Source organism: Myotis daubentonii, chromosome 3 (genome assembly GCF_963259705.1).
Source record: "Myotis daubentonii chromosome 3, mMyoDau2.1, whole genome shotgun sequence".
Taxonomy (NCBI): Eukaryota; Metazoa; Chordata; class Mammalia; order Chiroptera; family Vespertilionidae; genus Myotis; species Myotis daubentonii.
Window position 1 is genome coordinate 148154931 of NC_081842.1, and position 20311 is coordinate 148175241.

The following is a 20311-nucleotide window of genomic DNA, read 5'->3' on the forward strand; positions in this document are numbered from 1 at the left end:
TTTGATAAAGCTTATTTTGACCTAGGGTATGGCATACCTTAGTGCACATTTCATGAAGGTACACTGGAGAAGAATGTATATTCTATTGTTGGGTGAAATATTCTATAAATGTCAATTAGGCTAATTTGATAGACAGTGGTGTTCAGGTGAGTTCTATATCCTTGCTGATTTTTAAAAAATATTTTTTTATTGATTTTAAAGAGAAAGGAAGGGAGAGGGAGAGAGAGAAACCAATGATGAGAGAGAATCATTAATTGGCCGCCTCAGGCATGCCCCCTACCAGGGATCAAGCCCTTAACCTGGGCATGTGCCCTGACCGGGAATTGAACTGGTGGTCTTTGGTTCATAGGTTGACACTTAACCACTGAGCACACCCGCTGGGCTATCTTTGCTGATTTTTATGGCTACTTATTCTGTTGATTACATAAAAGAGTAGTGTTGATGTCTCCAACTATAGTTTTGGATTAATTTCTTTCTCCTTTCAGACTTCACATTTACTCCATGTATTTTCACCAGGGGGCAGACGCTCAATTCTTTTGTTAGGTACCTACACATTTAAGACTGTTTGAGCCTTTTATCACTATGTAATGTTCCTCTTTTTCAACTGCAAGTTTCTTTCTTTTGACATCTACGTTGATATTTATATAGCCACTGCAGCTTCCTTTTCTTTGCCTGGGACATCTTTTTCCAACCTTTTATATTTAACCTATCTAGTACATCTTTATATTTAACACAAGAGGCCTACTGAACGACATTTGCAGTCAGGGACCCCTTGGGGGATGTCCGACTGCCGGCTTAGGCCTGCTCCCCTAGGCACTGCTCTGGAGGCAGAAGAGGCTCCCACCAACCAGCTTCTGTCTGAGCAGTGTTCCCCCTGTGAGAGTGCACTGATCACCAGGGGGCAGTTCTTGCATTGAGCGTCTGCCCACTGGTGGTCAGTGCACATCATAGCGACTGGTCTTTCCATTCTTCAGTTGATTTCCATATTACGGTTTTATTATATAGGATGGATTTCTTGAAGAGTATATATATATATATATATATATATATATATATATATATATATATATATATATATATATATTTGAGTTAATTTTTTAAATACAATCTCACATCTTTTATTTGGTGTATTTAGAACATTTACATCTAAAGTAATATTTGAGCCCTAGCCTGGTAGCTCAGTTGGTTAGTGTCGTCCCATATACCAAGGTTGCACTTGCACGTTCAATCTCCAGTCAGGACACATATAAGCAACCAATGAATGTATAAATTAGTGGAGCAACAAATTGATGCCTCTCTCTCTCTCTCTAAAATTAATAAATTAAAAAATAAAGTAATATTTTATAAGACTGGATTTAACCAGTTAACTGCCACAATATTTTGAATTTAATTAAAAAAGGTCTGCCACTTGCGTCTATAGATGCTTATGGTGTACAAATTGTTAAACATATCATTTCATTATTAGTTTTCTCTTTGAATCCTGTTTTCCTTCCTGTTTCTACTGTCCAGTCTTCTTTTAAATATATGAATATTTTCAGAATTCTATTTTATCTATTGGCTCTTTACTATGTCATTTTTAGTGGTTTTGCTAAGATTATAATATACATATTTAATTCTTCATACTTTGCTGAGAATTAAATTTTGCCACTTGAAGTAAAATGTAGAAACTGTATATAAATATATATCCCTTAACCTCCTCTTTTATGTTGTAGTTGTCCAGTGTATTACACCAACATATATTAAAATCTCAATAGACAATGCTATAATTTTTTTCTTCAAATGTCCTAAAACCTTAAGAGAAGAAAAATAGTGCATTGTATCTAACCAAATAGTTACTGTTTTTGTTGTTCTTCCCTCACTCCTGAGGTTCCAAGTTTCCTTCTGGTATTATTTCTTTTTGTTTGAAGAACCTTATTTTGGAACAAGTACACTGGTGGCAAAATCTCAAAACTGTCCTCCATCTAAGAATATCTTCATATTCCCTAAATAATATCTGTGCTGGACATAGAATTCTATGGTTCATGGATTTTCTCTTTCAGCACTAAATGTTTTCTCTTCTAATCTTCATGGTTTTTGATGAGAAATCTACAGTAATTTTAGTATTTGTTCCTTTATATGCAATGTGTTATTTCTCTGGATGCTTTTAAGATATTTTTGGTTTTGGTTTTCAGCAAGAACTTTGATGTAAGAGGATGTGGAGAAAAAGGAACACTTGTGCACTGCTGGTGGGAATGCAGACTGGTGCAGCCACTATGGAAGACAGTATGGAGTTTCCTTAAAAAACTGAAAATGGAACTCCCATTTGACCCTGTGATCCCACTTCTAGGAATATATCCCAAGAAACCAGAAACACCAATCAGAAAGGATATATGCACCCCTATGTTCATAGCAGCACAATTCACCATAGCTAAGATCTGGAAACAACCTAAGTGCCCATCAGTAGATGAATGGATTAGAAAACTGTGGTACATCTACACGATGGAATACTATGCTGCTGTAAAAAGGAAGGAACTCTTACCATTTGCAACGTCATGGATGGAACTGGAGAGCATTATGCTAAGTGAAATAAGCCAGTCAATAAAGGAAAAATACCACATGATCTCACTCATTCATGGACAATAGAGACCATTATAAACTTTTGAACAATAATAGATACAGAGGCAGAGCTGTTTCAAACAGATTGTCAAACTGCAGCGGGAAGGCCGGGGGGGGTTGGGGGGCAGGAGGTAGGGGGGTAAGAGATCAACTAAAGGACTTGTATGCATGCATATAAGCATAACCAATGGACATAAGACACTGGGTGATAGGGGAAGCTAGGGGACTGTCTAGGGCGGGGGGATAAAATGGATACATATGTAATACCCTTTGTAATACTTTAAGCAATAAAAAAAAAAAAAGAACTTTGATGTATTTTAAAGTTGTTTTCTTTGATTTAACTTCTTTGAGCTTGTTAATTTGTAAACTTATTTCCTTCTATTCTATTTTATTTATTATTTATTTTTAAAAAATATATTTTATTGATTTCAGAGAGGAAGAGACAGGGAGAGAGATAGAAACATCAATGATGAGAATCACTGATCAGCTGCCTCCTGCACGCCCCAACTGGGGATCGAGCCTGCAACCCAAGCATGGGCCCTTGACCAGAAACAAATCCGGGACCCTCTAGTCCACAGGCTGACACTCTATCCACTGAGCCAAACCAGCTAGGGTTTTATTTTATTTTTAAATATGTTTTTATTGATTTCAGAGAGAGGAAGAGAGAGGGAGAGGGATAGAAACATCAATGATGAGAGAGAATATGCCCCTACTGGGGACTGAGCCCACAACCTGGGCATGTGTCCTGAGCAGGAATCGAACAGTGACTTCCTGGTTCATGGGTTGATGCTCAACCACTGAGCCACATGGGCTGAGCTATTTCTTTCAATAAAATTGTGAAGTTCTCAGTCATTATTTCTTCAAATATTTTTTTTGGTACCAGTCTTATTCTCTTCTCAGGGACTCTGATGACATGAATGTTAGACCTTATAATATGTCCCAAAGGTCCCTGAGGCTCTGTTCATTTTCTTCCAAATGTTTTTTTTTTCCTCTCTGTTGCTCAGACTGAATAATGTCTATTGCTTTATATTCAAGCTCATATTTTTTTCCTCATTAGCTCCATTTTGTTATTAGGCATATACAAATGATACATATTTTTACTTAGCCTTGTGTTCTTGGTCTCACACCTTTTTCTTTACTTCTGTTTTTACTATTTACTTTCTATCCACAGTTAAGAGTGCTTCTATTCTCAACCAATCTTCAAGCAAGTGATATCTCTAGTGGAAAAGAATCTATAGAATCACTCTTAGTTTGGTAATGTGAAAAAATAATGATTGGGGGGGTGGGTAAGGGCTGGGAGAAGGGGGGGGAATGGGAGCTATTTGTACTACTATCAATAATAAAAATACATATTTAAATTGAAAAAAAAAAAGATTAAAACTGAAATGGCAGGAGTGCTATATAAGAAAGCATTTAAAAATGATCCAGGCCCGGTTGGGATAGCTCAGTGGTAGAATGTTGACCCATGTACTAAGAGGTCACTAGTTCAATTCCTGATCACGGTACATGCCCAGTTTGCAGTATCAATCCCCAGCAAGAAGCAGCTGATCTTTTCTCCTCCCTCCCTATCTACCTCCCTCCCTCCCTCTCTTTCTTCCTTCTTTCTCTCCTCTCTCTCTCTAAAAATCAATTTTTAAAAATCTGTTGTTCTTGATTAAAAAAAAAAAAGATTCAGAAGCAATGGGATTCTGATTATAGTCCTTGCCAGTAACTTTTTATGTCTTTATTTCCTCAGATATTAAAAAAAGGAAGTTGGACTAGTAACGTTAAGGTAATTTTTATTCTATATCTACTTGTAAAAAATATTAATGTCTTACTCTTTCAATCTGCTTTTCCATTTCTTTATGCTGTTCAAGATGAATTTTCTTTGCCTTTTCAAAAGCTAAACAAATTTTCTCATGTTCTGTGTTGATATTGGTTTCTAGACTTCTTATCTTTTCATTCTTTTCCTAGGAATACAAAAACACTTGAAAAGAATTTAATTGAGAGGTAGTTTTACATAAGAATATATTAGTAAAGCATTATATTTGTGATACTCTATTCTTTAAAGATTCATAGTAGTTAATAAATCAAACTTGGAGAACCAAGATGGCATAGGTTAACGCCGGAGTTTGCTGCTTTGAACAACTACTTCAAAAGTGAAACTAAAAGACGGACCAGACATCACCCAGAACCACAGGAACACTGGCTGAGTGGAAGTCCTACAACTAGGAGGAAAGAGAAACGCACACGGACACTCAGAGGAGGCGCAGTGCTGAAGTCAAATTCTGAGGTGCGGAGTGCGCGGAGCGGGCTGGCGGCGGAGGGCACGGTTGTTGTTTTCAATCGGGAGGGAGTCGCAGACTCTGAGCTCCAGATACAGGCGAGTCTTTAGGGACCCAGACTCAAACGGGAGAAGCGGGACTGTCTGGCTTCAGTCAGAGCGAGTGCAGCTTTCTCTCCGAGCTTTGCAGCGGGTGCTGGGACTCAGAGAGGCAGAGCCCCTGGGGACAGGACTGAGAGCCGCCATAACTGCTCTCTCCGGCCCACCCTGTTGATCCTGTGCGACCCGCCCCGCCCAAGCCCTGCACAGAGGCATTTGCCGGATAGCCTCAGGCAAAGGCTAGATTAGCACCTCCCTAGAGGACAGAAGTTCTCTCACTGCTGACACAGCTGATTCTCATAGCCACTTGGCCTGGAGGTCAAACCCTCCCTGGAATTAGCTACAACAATCAAGATTTAACTATAAGACTGCGAACAAAGACCACTAGGGGGTGCACCAAGGAAGCATAACAAAATGCGGAGACAAAGAAACAGGACAAAATTGTCAATGGAAGATATAGAGTTCAGAACCGCACTTTTAAGGTCTCTCAAGAACTGTTTAGAAGCTGCCGATAAACTTAATGAGATCTACACGAAAACTAATAAGACCCTCGATCTTATATTGGGGAACCAACTAGAAATTAAGCATACACGGACTGAAATAACGAATATTATACAGACGCTCGACAGCAGACCAGAGGAGCGCAAGAATCAAGTCAATGATTTGAAATGCGAGGAAGCAAAAAACATCCAACCGGAAAAGCAAAATGAAAAAAGAATCCAAAAATGCGAGGATAGTGTAAGGAGCCTCTGGGACAGCTTCAAGCGTACCAACATCAGAATTATAGGGGTGCCAGAAGATGAGAGAGACCAAGATATTGAAAACCTATTTGAAGAAATAATGACAGAAAACTTCCCCCACCTGGTGAAAGAAATGGACTTAACAGGTCCAAGAAGCGCGGAGAACCCCAAACAAAAGGAATCCAAAGAGGACCACACCAAGACACATCATCATTAAAATGCCAAGAGCAAAAGATAAAGAGAGAATCTTAAAAACAGCAAGAGGAAGAAACTCAGTTACCTACAAGGGAATACCCATACGACTGTCAGCTGATTTCTCAACAGAAACTTTGCAGGCCAGAAGGGAGTGGCAAGAAATATTCAAAGTGATGAATACCAAGAACCTACAACCAAGATTACTTTATCCAGCAAAGCTATCATTCAGAATTGAAGGTCAGATAAAGAGCTTCACAGATAAGGAAAAGCTAAAGGAGTTCATCACCACCAAACCAGGATTATATGAAATGCTGAAAGGTATCCTTTAAGAAGAGGAAGAAGAAGAAAAAGGTAAAGATACAAATTATGAACAACAAATATGCATCTATCAACAAGTGAATCTAAGAATCAAGTGAATAAATAATCTGATGAACAGAATGAACTGTTGATTATAATAGAATCAGGGACATAGAAAGGGAATGGACTGACTATTCTAGGCGGGGAAAGGGGTGTGGGAGATGTGGGAAGAGACTGGACAAAAATCGTGCACCTATGGATGAGGACAGTGGGTGGGGAGTGAGGGCAGAGGGTGGGGCGGGAACTGGGAGGAGGGGAGTTATGGGGGGGAAAAAAAAAGAGGAACAAATGTAATAATCTGAACAATAAAGATTTAATTAAAAAAAAAATAAATCAAACTTCAAAAATATTTAAATACTGAGAGAAACCAAGATGGTGGCATAGCTAAACACTGGAAATTTCTGCCTCCCACAACAACTTCAAAAATACAACTAAAAGACAAAACGGACATCATCCAGAACTACAGGAAGACTGGCTGAGTGGAAATTCTACAACTAGAAGGAAAGAGAAAAGCACACTGAAACTCAGAGGAGCTGCGGAGGTGAAGTGCAAAGGTATGGAGGGGCATGCAGCAAGGGCTGGCGACTGAGGACGTGGCTGTCTTTGTGAATCAGGAGGGAGTCACAAGCCCCCAACTGCTCTGAACTCTGGTTCCGGGAAGTCTCTGGGGACCCTGACTCGTACGGGGAGAGACTGGATGGTCTGGCAGCGGGCAGAATTCGGAACTCGAGGGCGGCTTTCTCTCGTAGGTGCTTGCAGCAATTACCGGGACACTGAGACGCGGGGCCCCTTAGGGCTGGGCTGAGGATCAGGCATAGCTGCTTGCTCCGCCCTGTTGATCCCAAGACCCCACCCCACCCAAGTTGCTGCAGAGGCTTTTGCATATGAATGACCTGGCCCTTTGCAATCTAAAATTACCTAACAAACTGCAGCTGGGCAGACAGACCCAGAACTTCAAAGAGAAGGCCTAAGGCCCCACAGCAGCTTGCACTGCTTCACAGCTGGGCCTCATCAGGGCACCTCCAAACTCCAAAAAAGGAAGGGGAATCTGCAGTTCTCTTCGTAGTTCCTGCTGGGTAACCTCAGGCAGAGGCTAAATTAGCGCCTCCTTAGATCCAAGAGCCAGTGTACCCAGTGGTCAGAGGGGGACCATCCAGATTACAACTCCTCAGATCCATAAGGGACACACTCAGGGCGCAGACTCAGTGAGCACCAAAGCCCCACTGAAGCAGGTCTTGCCCCAGAAGGGTGTCTTCAGCACAGTTCTCCCACTGCAGACACAGCTGATTCTCACTGCCAATTGGCCTGGAGGTCAATTCCTCCCAGTGATCCTACAACAATCAAGGCTTAACTACAACAAGACTGTGCACAAAGCTCACAAAGGGGTGCATCAAGAGTGTCCACCTCAGGTAATTGGGGAGGTTGAGCCACTGGGCCCTATAGCACACAAAGCCACTCTATAGACACAGGGAAGCAGTCAAAATGCGGAGACAAAGAAACAGGATACAAATGACAGAAATGGAGGCAAGCAAACTACTGGATATAGAGTTCAAAACCACACTTTTAAGGTTTTTCAAGAACTTTCTAGAAACCGCCGATAAATTTAGTAAGACCCTCAAAAAGTCTGGTGAGACCGCCGATAAATGTAGCGAGACCCTCAAGAAATCTAGTGAGACCCTTGAGGTTATGAAAAAGGACCAACTAGAAATTAAGAATACACTGACTGAAATAAAGGATATTATGCAGAGTTCCAACAGCAGACCAGAGGAGCATAAGAATCAAGTCAAAGATCTGAAATATGAAGAAGCAAAAAACACCCAACCAGAAAAGCAAAAAGAAAAATGATTCCAAAAATAGGAAGATAGTATAAGGAGCCTCTGGGACAGCTTCAAGCGTGCCAACACCAGAATTATGGGGGTGCCAGAAGAAGAGAGAGAGCAAGATATTGAAAACCTATTTGAAGAAATAATGACAGAAAACTTCCCCTACCTGGTAAAAGAAATAGACTTACAAGTCCAGGAAGCACAGAGAACCCCAAACAAAAGGAACCCAAAGAGGACCACACCAAGACACATCCTAATTAAAATGCCAAGAGCAAAAGACAAAGAGAGAATCTTACAAGCAGCAAGAGAAAGACAATCAGTTACCTACAAGGGAGTACCCATACGACTGTCAGCTGATTCCTCAACAGAAACTTTGCAGACCAGAAGGGAGTGGCAAGAAATATTCAAAGCGATGAATACCAAGAACCTACAACCAAGATTACTTTATCCAGCAAAGCTATCATTCAGAATTGAAGGTCAGATAAAGAGCTTCACAGATAAGGAAAAGCTAAAGGAGTTCATCACCACCAAACCAGGATTATATGAAATGCTGAAAGGTATCCTTTAAGAAGAGGAAGAAGAAGAAAAAGATAAAGATACAAATTATGAACAACAAATACACATCTATCAACAAGTGAATCTAAAAATCAAGTGAATAAATAATCTGATGAACAGAATAAACCGGTGATTATAACAGAATCAGGGGCATAGAAAGGGAGTGGACTGAGTATTCTCGGGGGGAAAGGGGTGTGGGGGGTGCGGGAAGAGACTGGAGAAAAATCGTGCACCTACGGATGAGGACAGTGGGGGGGGGGGTGAGAGCGGAGGTGGGGGGGGAACCGGGTGGAGGGGAGCTATGGGGGGAAAAAAGAGGTACAACTGTAATAATCTGAACAATAAAGATTTAATTTAAAAAATATTTAAATACTTATTAAAAAGGCAAAATGGTTATTTTAAAAATTGTATCAAAATGAGAAAATTAAACTACTTAAAAAAACTGTGAAGCATTACCAATGGACATAAGTCACTGGGGGGTAGGGGAGGCCAGGGGATTGTCAAGGGCGGGGGGAAAAAAAAGGACACATATGTAATACCCTTTGTAATACTTTAAGCAATAAAAAAAAGTGAAAAAACAAACAAACTGTGAATATCAAAGAACTACTATTATTTCCTTCAACTCTACTAGTATAAAAATGAGAAAATGTACGTAACAATTGCATATAATATTAACCCTAAAGATATGAAAACAAAAAAGAAATAATGGGAGGAGTTTAGAATTTATACTTTCCTATATGATATATTTTATAATAATAATACTAAAACAAACATGCTGTCACGAATTAAGTGCCTTAAAGTCATGGTGAATTTGTAGCAAAAAAAAAAAAAAAAAAAAAAAGGGTAATTTTTACCATAAGCTCCTGTTCAAGTTCCGCATTTTTTGCAGCAATAGAGGAATAAGCAACTATTTTTTCCTCCAGCTGTTTCTCTAGAGTTAAAAGTTGAGAACATTTCTTTGTCATCTAAAAACAGATCAAAATGAAAAATTATTTTAAAAACCTACTTTAAAAAATGAGTTACAATTTAGAAGAAAAACAAATAATGGAGGGTAGATCAGAGATACAATGCAGCTCGTTTCATCTATGTAATACATAAGCAATTTAATTCAGACCCTCTATGTCTAAGTAGGATTACACCTTAACCCATTTCTTAAAAGAAGCTATTAAAAACTAAAATTACTATAATAAAATGTTAACAATAGTTATTTGATGATAGAATTATCAATGCTTTATTTTTCCTTTGTCCCTTTTTGTATTTTCAACAAGATTGTGCTAATTTTGTAATTTTAAAAAAAGTTATTAATCTTAGTACTTGATAATTTTCTAAGTAAGCTAAAGCTATAATTACAGACTGACTAAATCTCCTTTTCCATTACTTAAGCAATCTCCTATCCCACAGGTCTTTTTCTTGGCTACAAACTTTAAATGAGAATTCAGACATTTAAAAAGTGCCCCCAGAGATAACGGCAGCCCCTGGTTTGAAGGATGAGTATAACAGACACCTGTGTTCTGTGGGTCCACTATGACCTAATGAGTTATCCTTGTTCTGACCTCAATGGGATGAAGATCAGATACTCACAAAACACACATTATCCCCTTTTCAGAATGTAATCCACAGCATTATCTGTACCAGATTCATAAGCAGGTTTTTTTTTAATTCACATCCCTGAGCATAACTCAATATCTGCTGAATCAAAATCACTAGGATCCAGAAATCTGCATGTTTAATAGGAGTCTCAGGTGGCTCTGCTGTTTGCAAAAATTTGAAATCCTCTATTACCACTATTTTTCTTCCAATTGCATAATCCAAATACTTTACTTGTACATGTGTATTAACCACATTATGTTATACTTAGAAGAAATAAGAGTATAGCACAGTATAAATTCCATCAAATTTTAGATCTTTTAGCACCCTAAAGTGTATTTTCCTACTTTTAACATAGGTTATAAAGCAAATGTTTCCAAACAAAATTTTAGAAAGAATTTATAAATGGGGGGATAAGGACACATATGTAATACCTTAATCAATAAAGAAAAAAAATAGAAGAATTTATAACTTATGTGGTTCCATTAATATTTTTAAATGTATAAAACTGGACTTACAAACATACAATTTTTAATAAAAACCTACAATAATATATTTTTTCTTGTATGAAAATGTAGCCCATATAAACTGTTAATTCAAGCTTACTTCACTTTCAAGTTTGCTAGAGTTTGAAGCTTTCTCTAGCAGCTCTTCTTGAATCAGCTGAAACTGACTAGTTCTGTGGGCCATGTTAACTTTCAAATCAGAATTCTCAGCTTCTATTTGCATCAACTTAGTACGGAGTTCTTCTATTCCAGAAGCAAGTTTTTGCCTCTCTCTTTCATATTGCTTGCTCACAGTATGTTGATTTTGATCTTTTATACTTTCTGCTAGTAAAAATAAGAGGAAAATTATTCAGTATAAATTTCAAAAAAACCCTATTAGAATGTTAAAAGATTTAATCATAAAGTTTAGTTTTTGATCTAAAGAATAGTAAAGGGAATGGAGGATGAGATATACATTAAGGAAAATATAATGAAACGAACATGGTAAGTACAGTACTTTCTAACTTAAATACATAATAAAGTGGGAATAAGTTCTTTTTAGTATCACTAACTTTTATTTTTTAAAAAATATATTTTATTGATTTTTTACAGAGAGGAAGGGAGAAGGATAGAGAGTTAGAAACATCGATGAGAGAGGAACATTGATCAGCTGCCTCCTGCACACCCCGCACCGGGGATGTGCCCGCAACCAAGGTACATGTCCTTGACCAGAATCGAACCTGGGACCCTTCAGTCCACAAGCGGATGCTCTATCCACTGATCCAAACAGGTCAGGGCAGTATCACTCACTTTTATAGACTATTCCTTCATACCAGAAAAACTATTCCTTTGTACCAGGAAGAGCCCTTCTCTGTCTTTAAAAATCCCCCTTTTTTTTTTTTTTTTATAGAAATCATTGTTTTAAAAACAACATAACAAAACCCTTGTCATGTCTCCTTAAACTGAAGTTAATCATAAAATGTATTTGGATAACCTGAGATCATTATGAATATTCTGATATAAATGCAGGTTCAAACGCTGAAAACTGACTCCCAGTCCAAACTAACTGATGAGAATTCAGTGATGCATTTTAAAACTGAGGGTTACCAGAGGCAGTTGTCTGAATACACCCTTTCTCCATTATAAACATACACACCTATCCTCACACCTCAAGATAACGGGAGCTTCAGAATTACTTTATAAAGGCATAATGTAAATGATTGCATGAAAATACACATAGATGTGGAAACAAGTAGAGATGTACTATGACTTTAGTTCTTCCTATCAACTCTCCATCTTGCTAATATTTCACTTTCTACACTAGCTATCTATCATTGGCTCTATTCTTTTTTGATGTCAGAGAATCTATGACATATATTTATCACCACCTCTAAAAACTTAGCATTCCTTCTGCTAATCCATCTTTCTTCTTTCTATTCTAATAACTTAGATATCTACTTTTCTCTGCTGTCATTTCTGCTGCTAGACTGTGTATTTGAAGATAGACTGTGATACATTAAAGCTCTACATGTTAACCACTAAGGCAACCACTTAAAAAAAATAGGTATAGTTAGTTAATTAGTAGTGGAGATTTTAAAAAATGAAATACTAAGAAGGCAAGAAAGATGGACAAAGGCCAACAGAACAAATAGTAAACAAATACTAAGATGCTAAATTTAAATCCAAAATGGAATACTAAGAAGGCAAAGATGAACAAAGGTCAATAGAATAAATAGTAAACAAATACCAAGATGGTAGGCTTAAACCCCCAAGGATTGATAGTTACATTTAATGAAAGTGACCTAAACATTCCTATTAAGGAGCAAAAAATGTCTACCTGCTTATAAAAGCAAGAACTAAGTATATGCTTTCTATAAGACAATCACTTATACATAAAAATACAAGTTAAAATTATGGGGAAAATCATACTAGGCAAACACTAATCAAAATAGTTGGTGATAAACTATCAGATAAAAATAAATGGAAAGATGTTTTGTGCTCATGGATTAGAAAAATTATTATTGTGAAAATATCCATACTATCCACAGTGATCTACAGATTCAATCCAACCCATATAAAATTCCAATGGCCTTAAGATTTTAACACTACTCTCAGTCATTCACAGAACAAGTACACAAAACATTTTTATTAAGGATAAAAAAGACTAAACACCATCAACCAATTTCACATGATTGACATTCAAAAGAACATTCCACCAGCCCTGGCCTGGTAGCACAGTTGATTAGAGCATCATCCTGATACACCAAGGTTGCAGGTTTGATCCCCAGTCAGGGCACACACAAGAAACAACCAAGGAATGCAGAAATAAATGGAACAACTGATGTTTCTCTCTCTCTCTCTCTCTCTCTCTCTCTCTCTCTCTCTCTCTCTCTCCCCTCCAACTCTCTCTCTAAAACCAATTTTAAAAAAAACAACACTAAAAAAAAAAGAGAGAACACACTCCACTCAAAAATTATAGAATACTAGTACTTACTAATTTTTGTCAAATGCATCTGGAACATTCAACTATACACTGACTAAGCTTCAAAACAGTATTTATAAAATTAAATCTGGTTCACTCATGAATTAAGCTGTTTAATGGAAACAACCTAATGTCTACCGCTAGTAACAGGTATCTGAAACGTCCCTAAATATAAGGAAATAAACACACACAAGAGATATACAATATCTGAAATGAAAGTATAATATGTATATTTAAATACATTAGACAATAAGTTAAAGTAAACTTTAAGAAAAGTTAGAAAAAAGAAAATTAAATATAAAGTAAACTGGGAAGGAGTAAAAAGAACTGATTGTGGTGATTGTAACAAGGGTATATAAACATGAAAAACAAACAAATCGTATCAAGTGTTTGTCTCAGGGGAATATTTTATTGTAAGGAAATTTTACTTTAATAAAGTACTTTGGGGGGGGGGGGGTTAATCTTCACCCGAGGATATTTTTTCATTGATTTTTAGGGAGAATGGAAGAGAGAGGGAAAGACAGAGGGAGAAACATCAATGATGAGAGAGAATCATTGACTGGCTGCCTCCTGCACGCCCCCTACTGGGGATTGAGCCTGCAACCCAGGCATGTGCCCTTGACCAGAATCGAACCCGAGACCTTTCAGTCCACAGGCCGATGCTCTATCCACTGAGCCAAACCAGCTAGGGCAAGGTATGTGCCCTTGACAAAAATCAAACCTGGGACCCTTGGGTCCACAGGCTGACCCTCTATCAGCTGAGCCAAACGGGCTAGGGCTAAAGTACATTTTTTAAAAATATAATTTTATTGATTTCAGAGAGGAAGGGAGAGGGAGAGAGGGAGATTGAAACATCAATGATGAGAGAGAACTACCAATCGGCCGCCTCCCACATGCCCCCCACTGGGGATCAAGCCTAAAACCTGGGCATGTGCCCCTGAGCGGAATCGAACCCGGGACCCTTCAGTCCGCAGGCCCAAGCTCCATCCTCTGAGCCAAACCGGCCAGGGCTAAAGTACATTTTTAAAGAATGATGCAAAATTTAAGAATTTTGAAATAATTTTTGCTGTCTTATCAATCCATAACTAGTAATAACAGATTATTTAATATGTTTGATAATAGTTGGTAAGCCATTTATTTTTAAAAAACTATCACAGAGAACTCTGATCATAATTTATTTTAAAAATTCAATAAAATATACTCACCTACTTGACTAGTTCCTAGTTTTACAGGTTCTGTTTCTAAACTATGTAATTTGCCATTTTCTTTGTTGTCATTCTGAGAAATAAGACTCTGAGATAACTGATTTGCAGTTAGATTTGCCTGAAGCTTTTGAATTTCTGCCTCTTTTATTGCAAGCTTAATCCTAGCACAGAGAAAAGAAGCCAAAAAATATTAGAAAGGTTCTATAAAAATATCTCATTCTATTTTTTACCTTTCAAGATGGAAAAAATTTAAAACTGGTATTAGTCAACTATTGGGCAGGATATGTAAATTCTTTTCTACCACTGATTGGACTACAAACTGGTTCAGATACTTTAAAAACTTGGTGATACCTAGTAAAATTGAAAATGTACACGCTATTCTCAGATTTTCACTTTTAGGAATATATACTAGAGAAACTCATCTATATTGTAGTTAACATGTATAAATGTGTACTTTGTAGCACTGTATGGAAAAGACAGAAACTAGAAACACAGTAACTAACACTAAAGGAATAAATAAATTGTGACATTGTTATAGGATAGACTCTTATACAGCTATAGAAACTAAATTAACCACATTAATCCATGCACTGATCAATCACTCTACCTACTTCAACATGGATGAATTTAAAAAATGATCGAGTGAAAAAGCAAAATTACAAACAATATAATCATATAGTATATTTCTGAGTGCAAACATATACAAAATGGATTGAAGAATATTACCCAATTCATGATGGTGGATACTAAGGAGGAGAATGGGACTAGTGGTAAGAATCAAAATGTATAATCTATCCTGTAATGTTTTATTTTTTATTTAAATAAACAGATTTGAAACAAATATCACAAAATATTAAGAATCAATTCTTTGGCCCTGACCAGTTTGGCTCAGTGGCTAAAGCATCGGCCTATGGACTGAAGAGTCCCAGGTTCAATTCCGGTCAAGGGCATGTGCCTTGGTTGCAGGCACATCCCCAGTAGGGGATGTGTAGGAGGCAGCTGATCAATGTTTCTCTGTCATGGATGTTTCTAACTCTCTATCCCTCTCCCTTCCTCTCTGTAAAAAAAAAATCAATAAAATATATATATATATTTTTAAAAGAATCAATTCTTTGTTGTGGAAACAGATATTTGTTATAATACTCTGGACTTTTAGTATATTTTTCAACATTTCAATTAAAGATCTTAATTTATTACCAGTTTTTAAAAACATTGTATTTGATACAACTTCAGAGCCTAAAAACCATACCTCAATTCTGAAATCATCATTTTATTTGTCTCACAGCAGCCAATGTAGTTGTCTTCCTTGTTTGACAAACTACTCATCTGTTGCTTAGAAAGAGATGATTTAAAACCAAGCATTTCTCTTTTTAACTGTAAGTATAAAAATAAACATATGAATTTATAATATCTGTGATATAATTTTTTTATTCAGAACTCCAACTCTGAAAAATTGTGTGAATTTAATAGAAACAACCTAACATCCATCAATAGAACATATAAATACATTATGAAATAGAAAGATAATGGGAAAACTACAATAGTTAAATAAACCTGCATGATGTAAATCATTATGGAAACATTACATAACATAAAACTGAATGTAAAAAAACAGTAGCACATGTAGTATTTTTTTAGCCATGTAGTAGTTTTTAAAATGCACTAAACTATATATATGTGTGTGTGTGTGTGTACACATGTGTATGTGTGTACATATACACACACACACACACATTCTAAATGCATCTGTATGTGGCAGTATTTAAAATATGAACAAGAAGGCGTGGCTGGTATGGCTCAGTGGTTGAGCATCAACCTATCAATGAGATAATGGCTTGATTCCTGGTTAGGGCAAATGCCTGAGTTGCAGGCTAGATCTTCAGTAGGGGACGTGCAGGAGCCAGCCAATCAATGATTCTCTCTCATAACTGATATTTCTCTCTTTTTTTTCTTTTTAAATGTATTTTTACTGGTTTCAGAGAAGAAGGGCGAGGGAGAGAGAGATAGAAACATCAATGATGAGAGAGAATCATTGATTGGCTGCCTCCTGCACACCCCGTACTGGGGATCGAGCCCGAAACCTGGGCATATGCCCTTGACCGAAATCAAACCTGGGGACTCGTCAGTCTGCAGGCCAACGCTCTATCCACTGAGCCAAACCAGCTAGAGCTCATCATTGATGTTTCTATCTTTCTCTCCTTTCCTCTCTGAAATCAATAAAAATATTATTTAAAAAAAACAGCAACATTTAAAATATGGACAAGAAGGCCCTGGCCAGTGTGACTCGGTTGGGCAACATCCTATATACCAAAAGGTTGCCATTTGATTCCTGGACAGGGTACATGCCCAGGGTTGTAGGCTCGATCCCTGATAGGGGGTGTGCAGGAGGCAGCCGATTAATGTTTCACTCTTCATATCCACATTTCTCTCTCCCTCTCCCTTCCTCTCTCAAAAATCAATAAAAAAATTTTTGAAAATATGGACAAGAAGGATACACATGAACTTCAAAATAGTTGCTACCTCTAAGAGGGAGAGAATTAGATGTGATAGGTATATAAAAAGGCTTCATTTACCTGTAAAATTTTATTCTAAAAAAATCTGAAGTGGATATGCAAAATGTTATCCACATTTAGCAAATGCTATGCTACATTGGTCTCTGTACTTTTCTGTGTGCTTGAATAACACAGAATTTTTAAATTAGTTGTAAAAAGGGGCAAGGTAAACAATATGACCATTACCTTCAAATTATAACCAAATCACATTTTCTAGAATGAAAAAACTCACATTTCCAAACTATGTTATTCTTAGTACTGCATGAAACACAGGATCACGCATATTATTATCACACTACCTTTAGAATCTCATATTAAATAAATTTTGATACTGAGTCAAATTAGAATATCACTTTAAGATGAATGCTATCTGCATATGATTACTATCAGATTTATAAAGCAAACTGGTGCATTAAAAACCTAAGCAAATAATCAAAAATCAGCATCCTAGGAAAGTAGATATAGCAGAGGCTGGGAACCAAGAATCATACATTCAGTTTCAATTCTGCTACAAGTTATTAACTTCATGGTTAGCTATTTCTTCACCAATAAAACAATGGTATTGAATCAGATACTTTCTAAGGTCCCTCGTAGCTTCATAATTTCATGACAGTTTAAAATTGTTAAAAGGCTACCGTCCATACATATGTGAAACCAACCACGATACATTTATCTGTAGCTTTCTCCTGATCTCACCATTATTTTACACTTATCAGAAACGTATAGCTTAACTTCTTCCTAATCTCACTTGTAACTATGATCATACACATATATAACTTAACGAGAAAAAGGGACTGGCTACAATATAAAAACACTTTCATGTTCTGTACCATTCAGTCAGTATGTGAGAAGTTGCTCAACATTAATCATTAGGGAAATGCAAATTAAAACCACAATGTGATAACACCTTATACACACTAATATAGATATAATAAAAAAGAATAAACAATAACAAATATTGGCAAGGATGTGGAGAAATAGGACCCCTCATGCATTGCTGGTAAGGATATAAAATGGTGCAGCCACATTAAAAAACATTTTGGCATAAATTTACTATATGACTCAGCATTTCTATGCCTAATCAAAAGAAATGAAAACATATCCACACAAAGACTTACATGCAAATGTTCATAGCAGCATTATTCACAATAGTCCCAAAGTAGAAACAATCCAAATGTCCATCTTTTGGTGAATAGATTAATAAAATGTGGCATGTCCACACAATGGGTAATAGTCAACAATAAAAAGAAATGAAATACTGATATATGTCACAATGAGTGATCTTCAAAAACATTAAGAATGCAAAAGGACAGATGCAAAAAGAGACCATGGTTAATTTAATTTATAATAAATGTCCAGAAAAGACAAATCTCTAGATGCAGAAAGTAGATGAGTGGGATAGGGATTAAAAATAGTGGCAGAGTAAGTGGATATGCTGCATGGACATGCTTCCAGGAACAAATTGGAATTACAACTAAAATACAGAAAAACTTCCTGAATAATCAACAGGAAACTCGCAGAAGAGAACCCTGATACCTAAGGACCGAAAGTGGAGACCACATAAACTGGTAGGAGGGGCAGAGGCACGAAAGGGCTGGCTGGGCGCACACAGATAGCAACTGAAGTCCCAAAGAGGTATCTCAATTGTCGGGGGTTGCCACTGAGAACTCTGGGATCTAATCCCCAAGCTGGTCTCCCCAACAGAGAGCATCAAAACTGAAGAGGGTACCCACATAACATCTGGCTATGAAAAGCAGCTGAAAATTCAGGCACCCTCTTAAAGGGTCAATGCACAAAATTCCCTGTGGAGCTACCCATCTTGTGCTCCAGCAGTGAGGGGGTGAAGTGTACTGGAGCTGAGAGAGCAGAAGTCAGGACTGGGAACCAGGGGGATAGAGTTTAGAACACAGACACCCCAAGTTTCCTAGACTGAGTCATTCCCTCACACAGGACATCTTTCCAACATAGACATTTGCCTTGCCTGTGAGGAAGACAGTTGACACATCCTATTGGAAAAAACCTTGCCCTTAGGTCACTTAAGAGATTAAAAATAACAATTAGTCTCCAGGCAGAAGCAACCGCCCTACCCTGTTGAAAAAAACTCTCACCACACCTGAGATGATTGCCTGGGGGCAATTCAAGAGGAATGCTATCAGTCTGTAGGCAGAGGCAGTCTCTGGAGGCTTTGAGTGTTTGCCTGATCTAATTAGTCAGAAACAGCCTTTAACACTGTCCTGGACTAGAGATTGAGAGGTGTAGAGCAGCAGTCACCAACTTTTTGGACCTCATGGACTACCAGTGATCCCCAGACCACTGGTTGGCGATTGCTGCTCCAAAGGTTTCCTTAAACCAGTGGTAGCCAACCTTTCAGACCTCACAGACCACCAGTGGTCTTGGCGACTGCTGGTATAGAGGATCTACCTAATACATAGTCACAAACCCACACAGACAGCCAAAATGAGGAGACAAAGAAACAACCCCCAAATGAAAGAACTAGAGAATTTTCCAGAAGAAGAGATAAATGAAGCAGAGATAAGAAATTTATCTGAAACAGAGTTCAGAGTAATGATGGTAAAAATGCTCAAAAGCATGAAAAAGAAAGTAGATGAGTGGCTCCCTAGCGGTAAGGGTGAGTACAAAAACTAATTATAAGTGGCACAAGGGGTCTTTGGGAGATGAAAGAAATGTTTGAAAACTAGACTGTGGTAACTGTTCTAAAACTTGTGAATTTACTAAAAATAATTGAACAATACACTTAAAATGGGTAAATTTGGTGGCATATAAATGTCACTTTAAGAAAGCTATTTTTTGTGGGAAACAGTATGGAGTTTCCTCAAAAAATTAAGGATGGAATTCCCATTTGACCCAGTAATCCCACTTCTAGGAATATATCCCATGAAATCAGAAACACCAATCAGAAAGGATATACGCAACCCTGTGTTCACAGCAGCACAATTTATAATAGCTAGGATTTGGAAACAGCCAAAGTGCCCAACAGCATATGAGCTGATTAAAAAACTGTGGTACATCTACACAATGAAATACTATGTTTTTGTAAAAAAGAACTCTTACCATTTGCAACAGCATGGATGGACCTGGAGAGCATTATGCTAAGCAAAATTAGCCAGTCGGAGAACGATAAATATCACATGATCTCACTCATTTGTAGAATATAATGAACAAAAATAGATCCAGAGACACAGAAGCATTGAACAGACTGTCAAACCTCAGAAGGAAGGCAGGGGAAGGAAGGGAGGGTAAGAGATCAACCAAAGAACGTGTATGCATGCATATAAGCAAAACCAATAGACACAGACAGTAGGGGGATGAGGGCATGTGCTGGGGGGTGGGAATGGTTGGGGAGAGGTCAATG

The 20311-nt window shown here is 37.6% G+C and overlaps 1 protein-coding gene across 12 annotated transcripts in view; it reads right to left on the minus strand.

The window, feature by feature from the left end:
- CCDC18 (coiled-coil domain containing 18) overlaps positions 1-20311 on the minus strand; it is a 144851-nt gene that overhangs the window by 86662 nt on the left and 37878 nt on the right. For 11 of the 12 annotated variants that reach the window (XM_059688810.1, XM_059688823.1, XM_059688820.1 and 8 more), the window contains 5 exons: positions 15636-15760; positions 14387-14547; positions 10821-11044; positions 9482-9592; positions 4413-4544 (listed from right to left, as the gene is read on the minus strand). In XM_059688810.1, the coding sequence (XP_059544793.1) occupies positions 4413-4544; positions 9482-9592; positions 10821-11044; positions 14387-14547; positions 15636-15760 (753 nt within the window). The remainder of the gene's footprint in view (positions 1-4412; positions 4545-9481; positions 9593-10820; positions 11045-14386; positions 14548-15635; positions 15761-20311) is intronic. The other variant, XM_059688816.1, reaches the window with a different exon arrangement.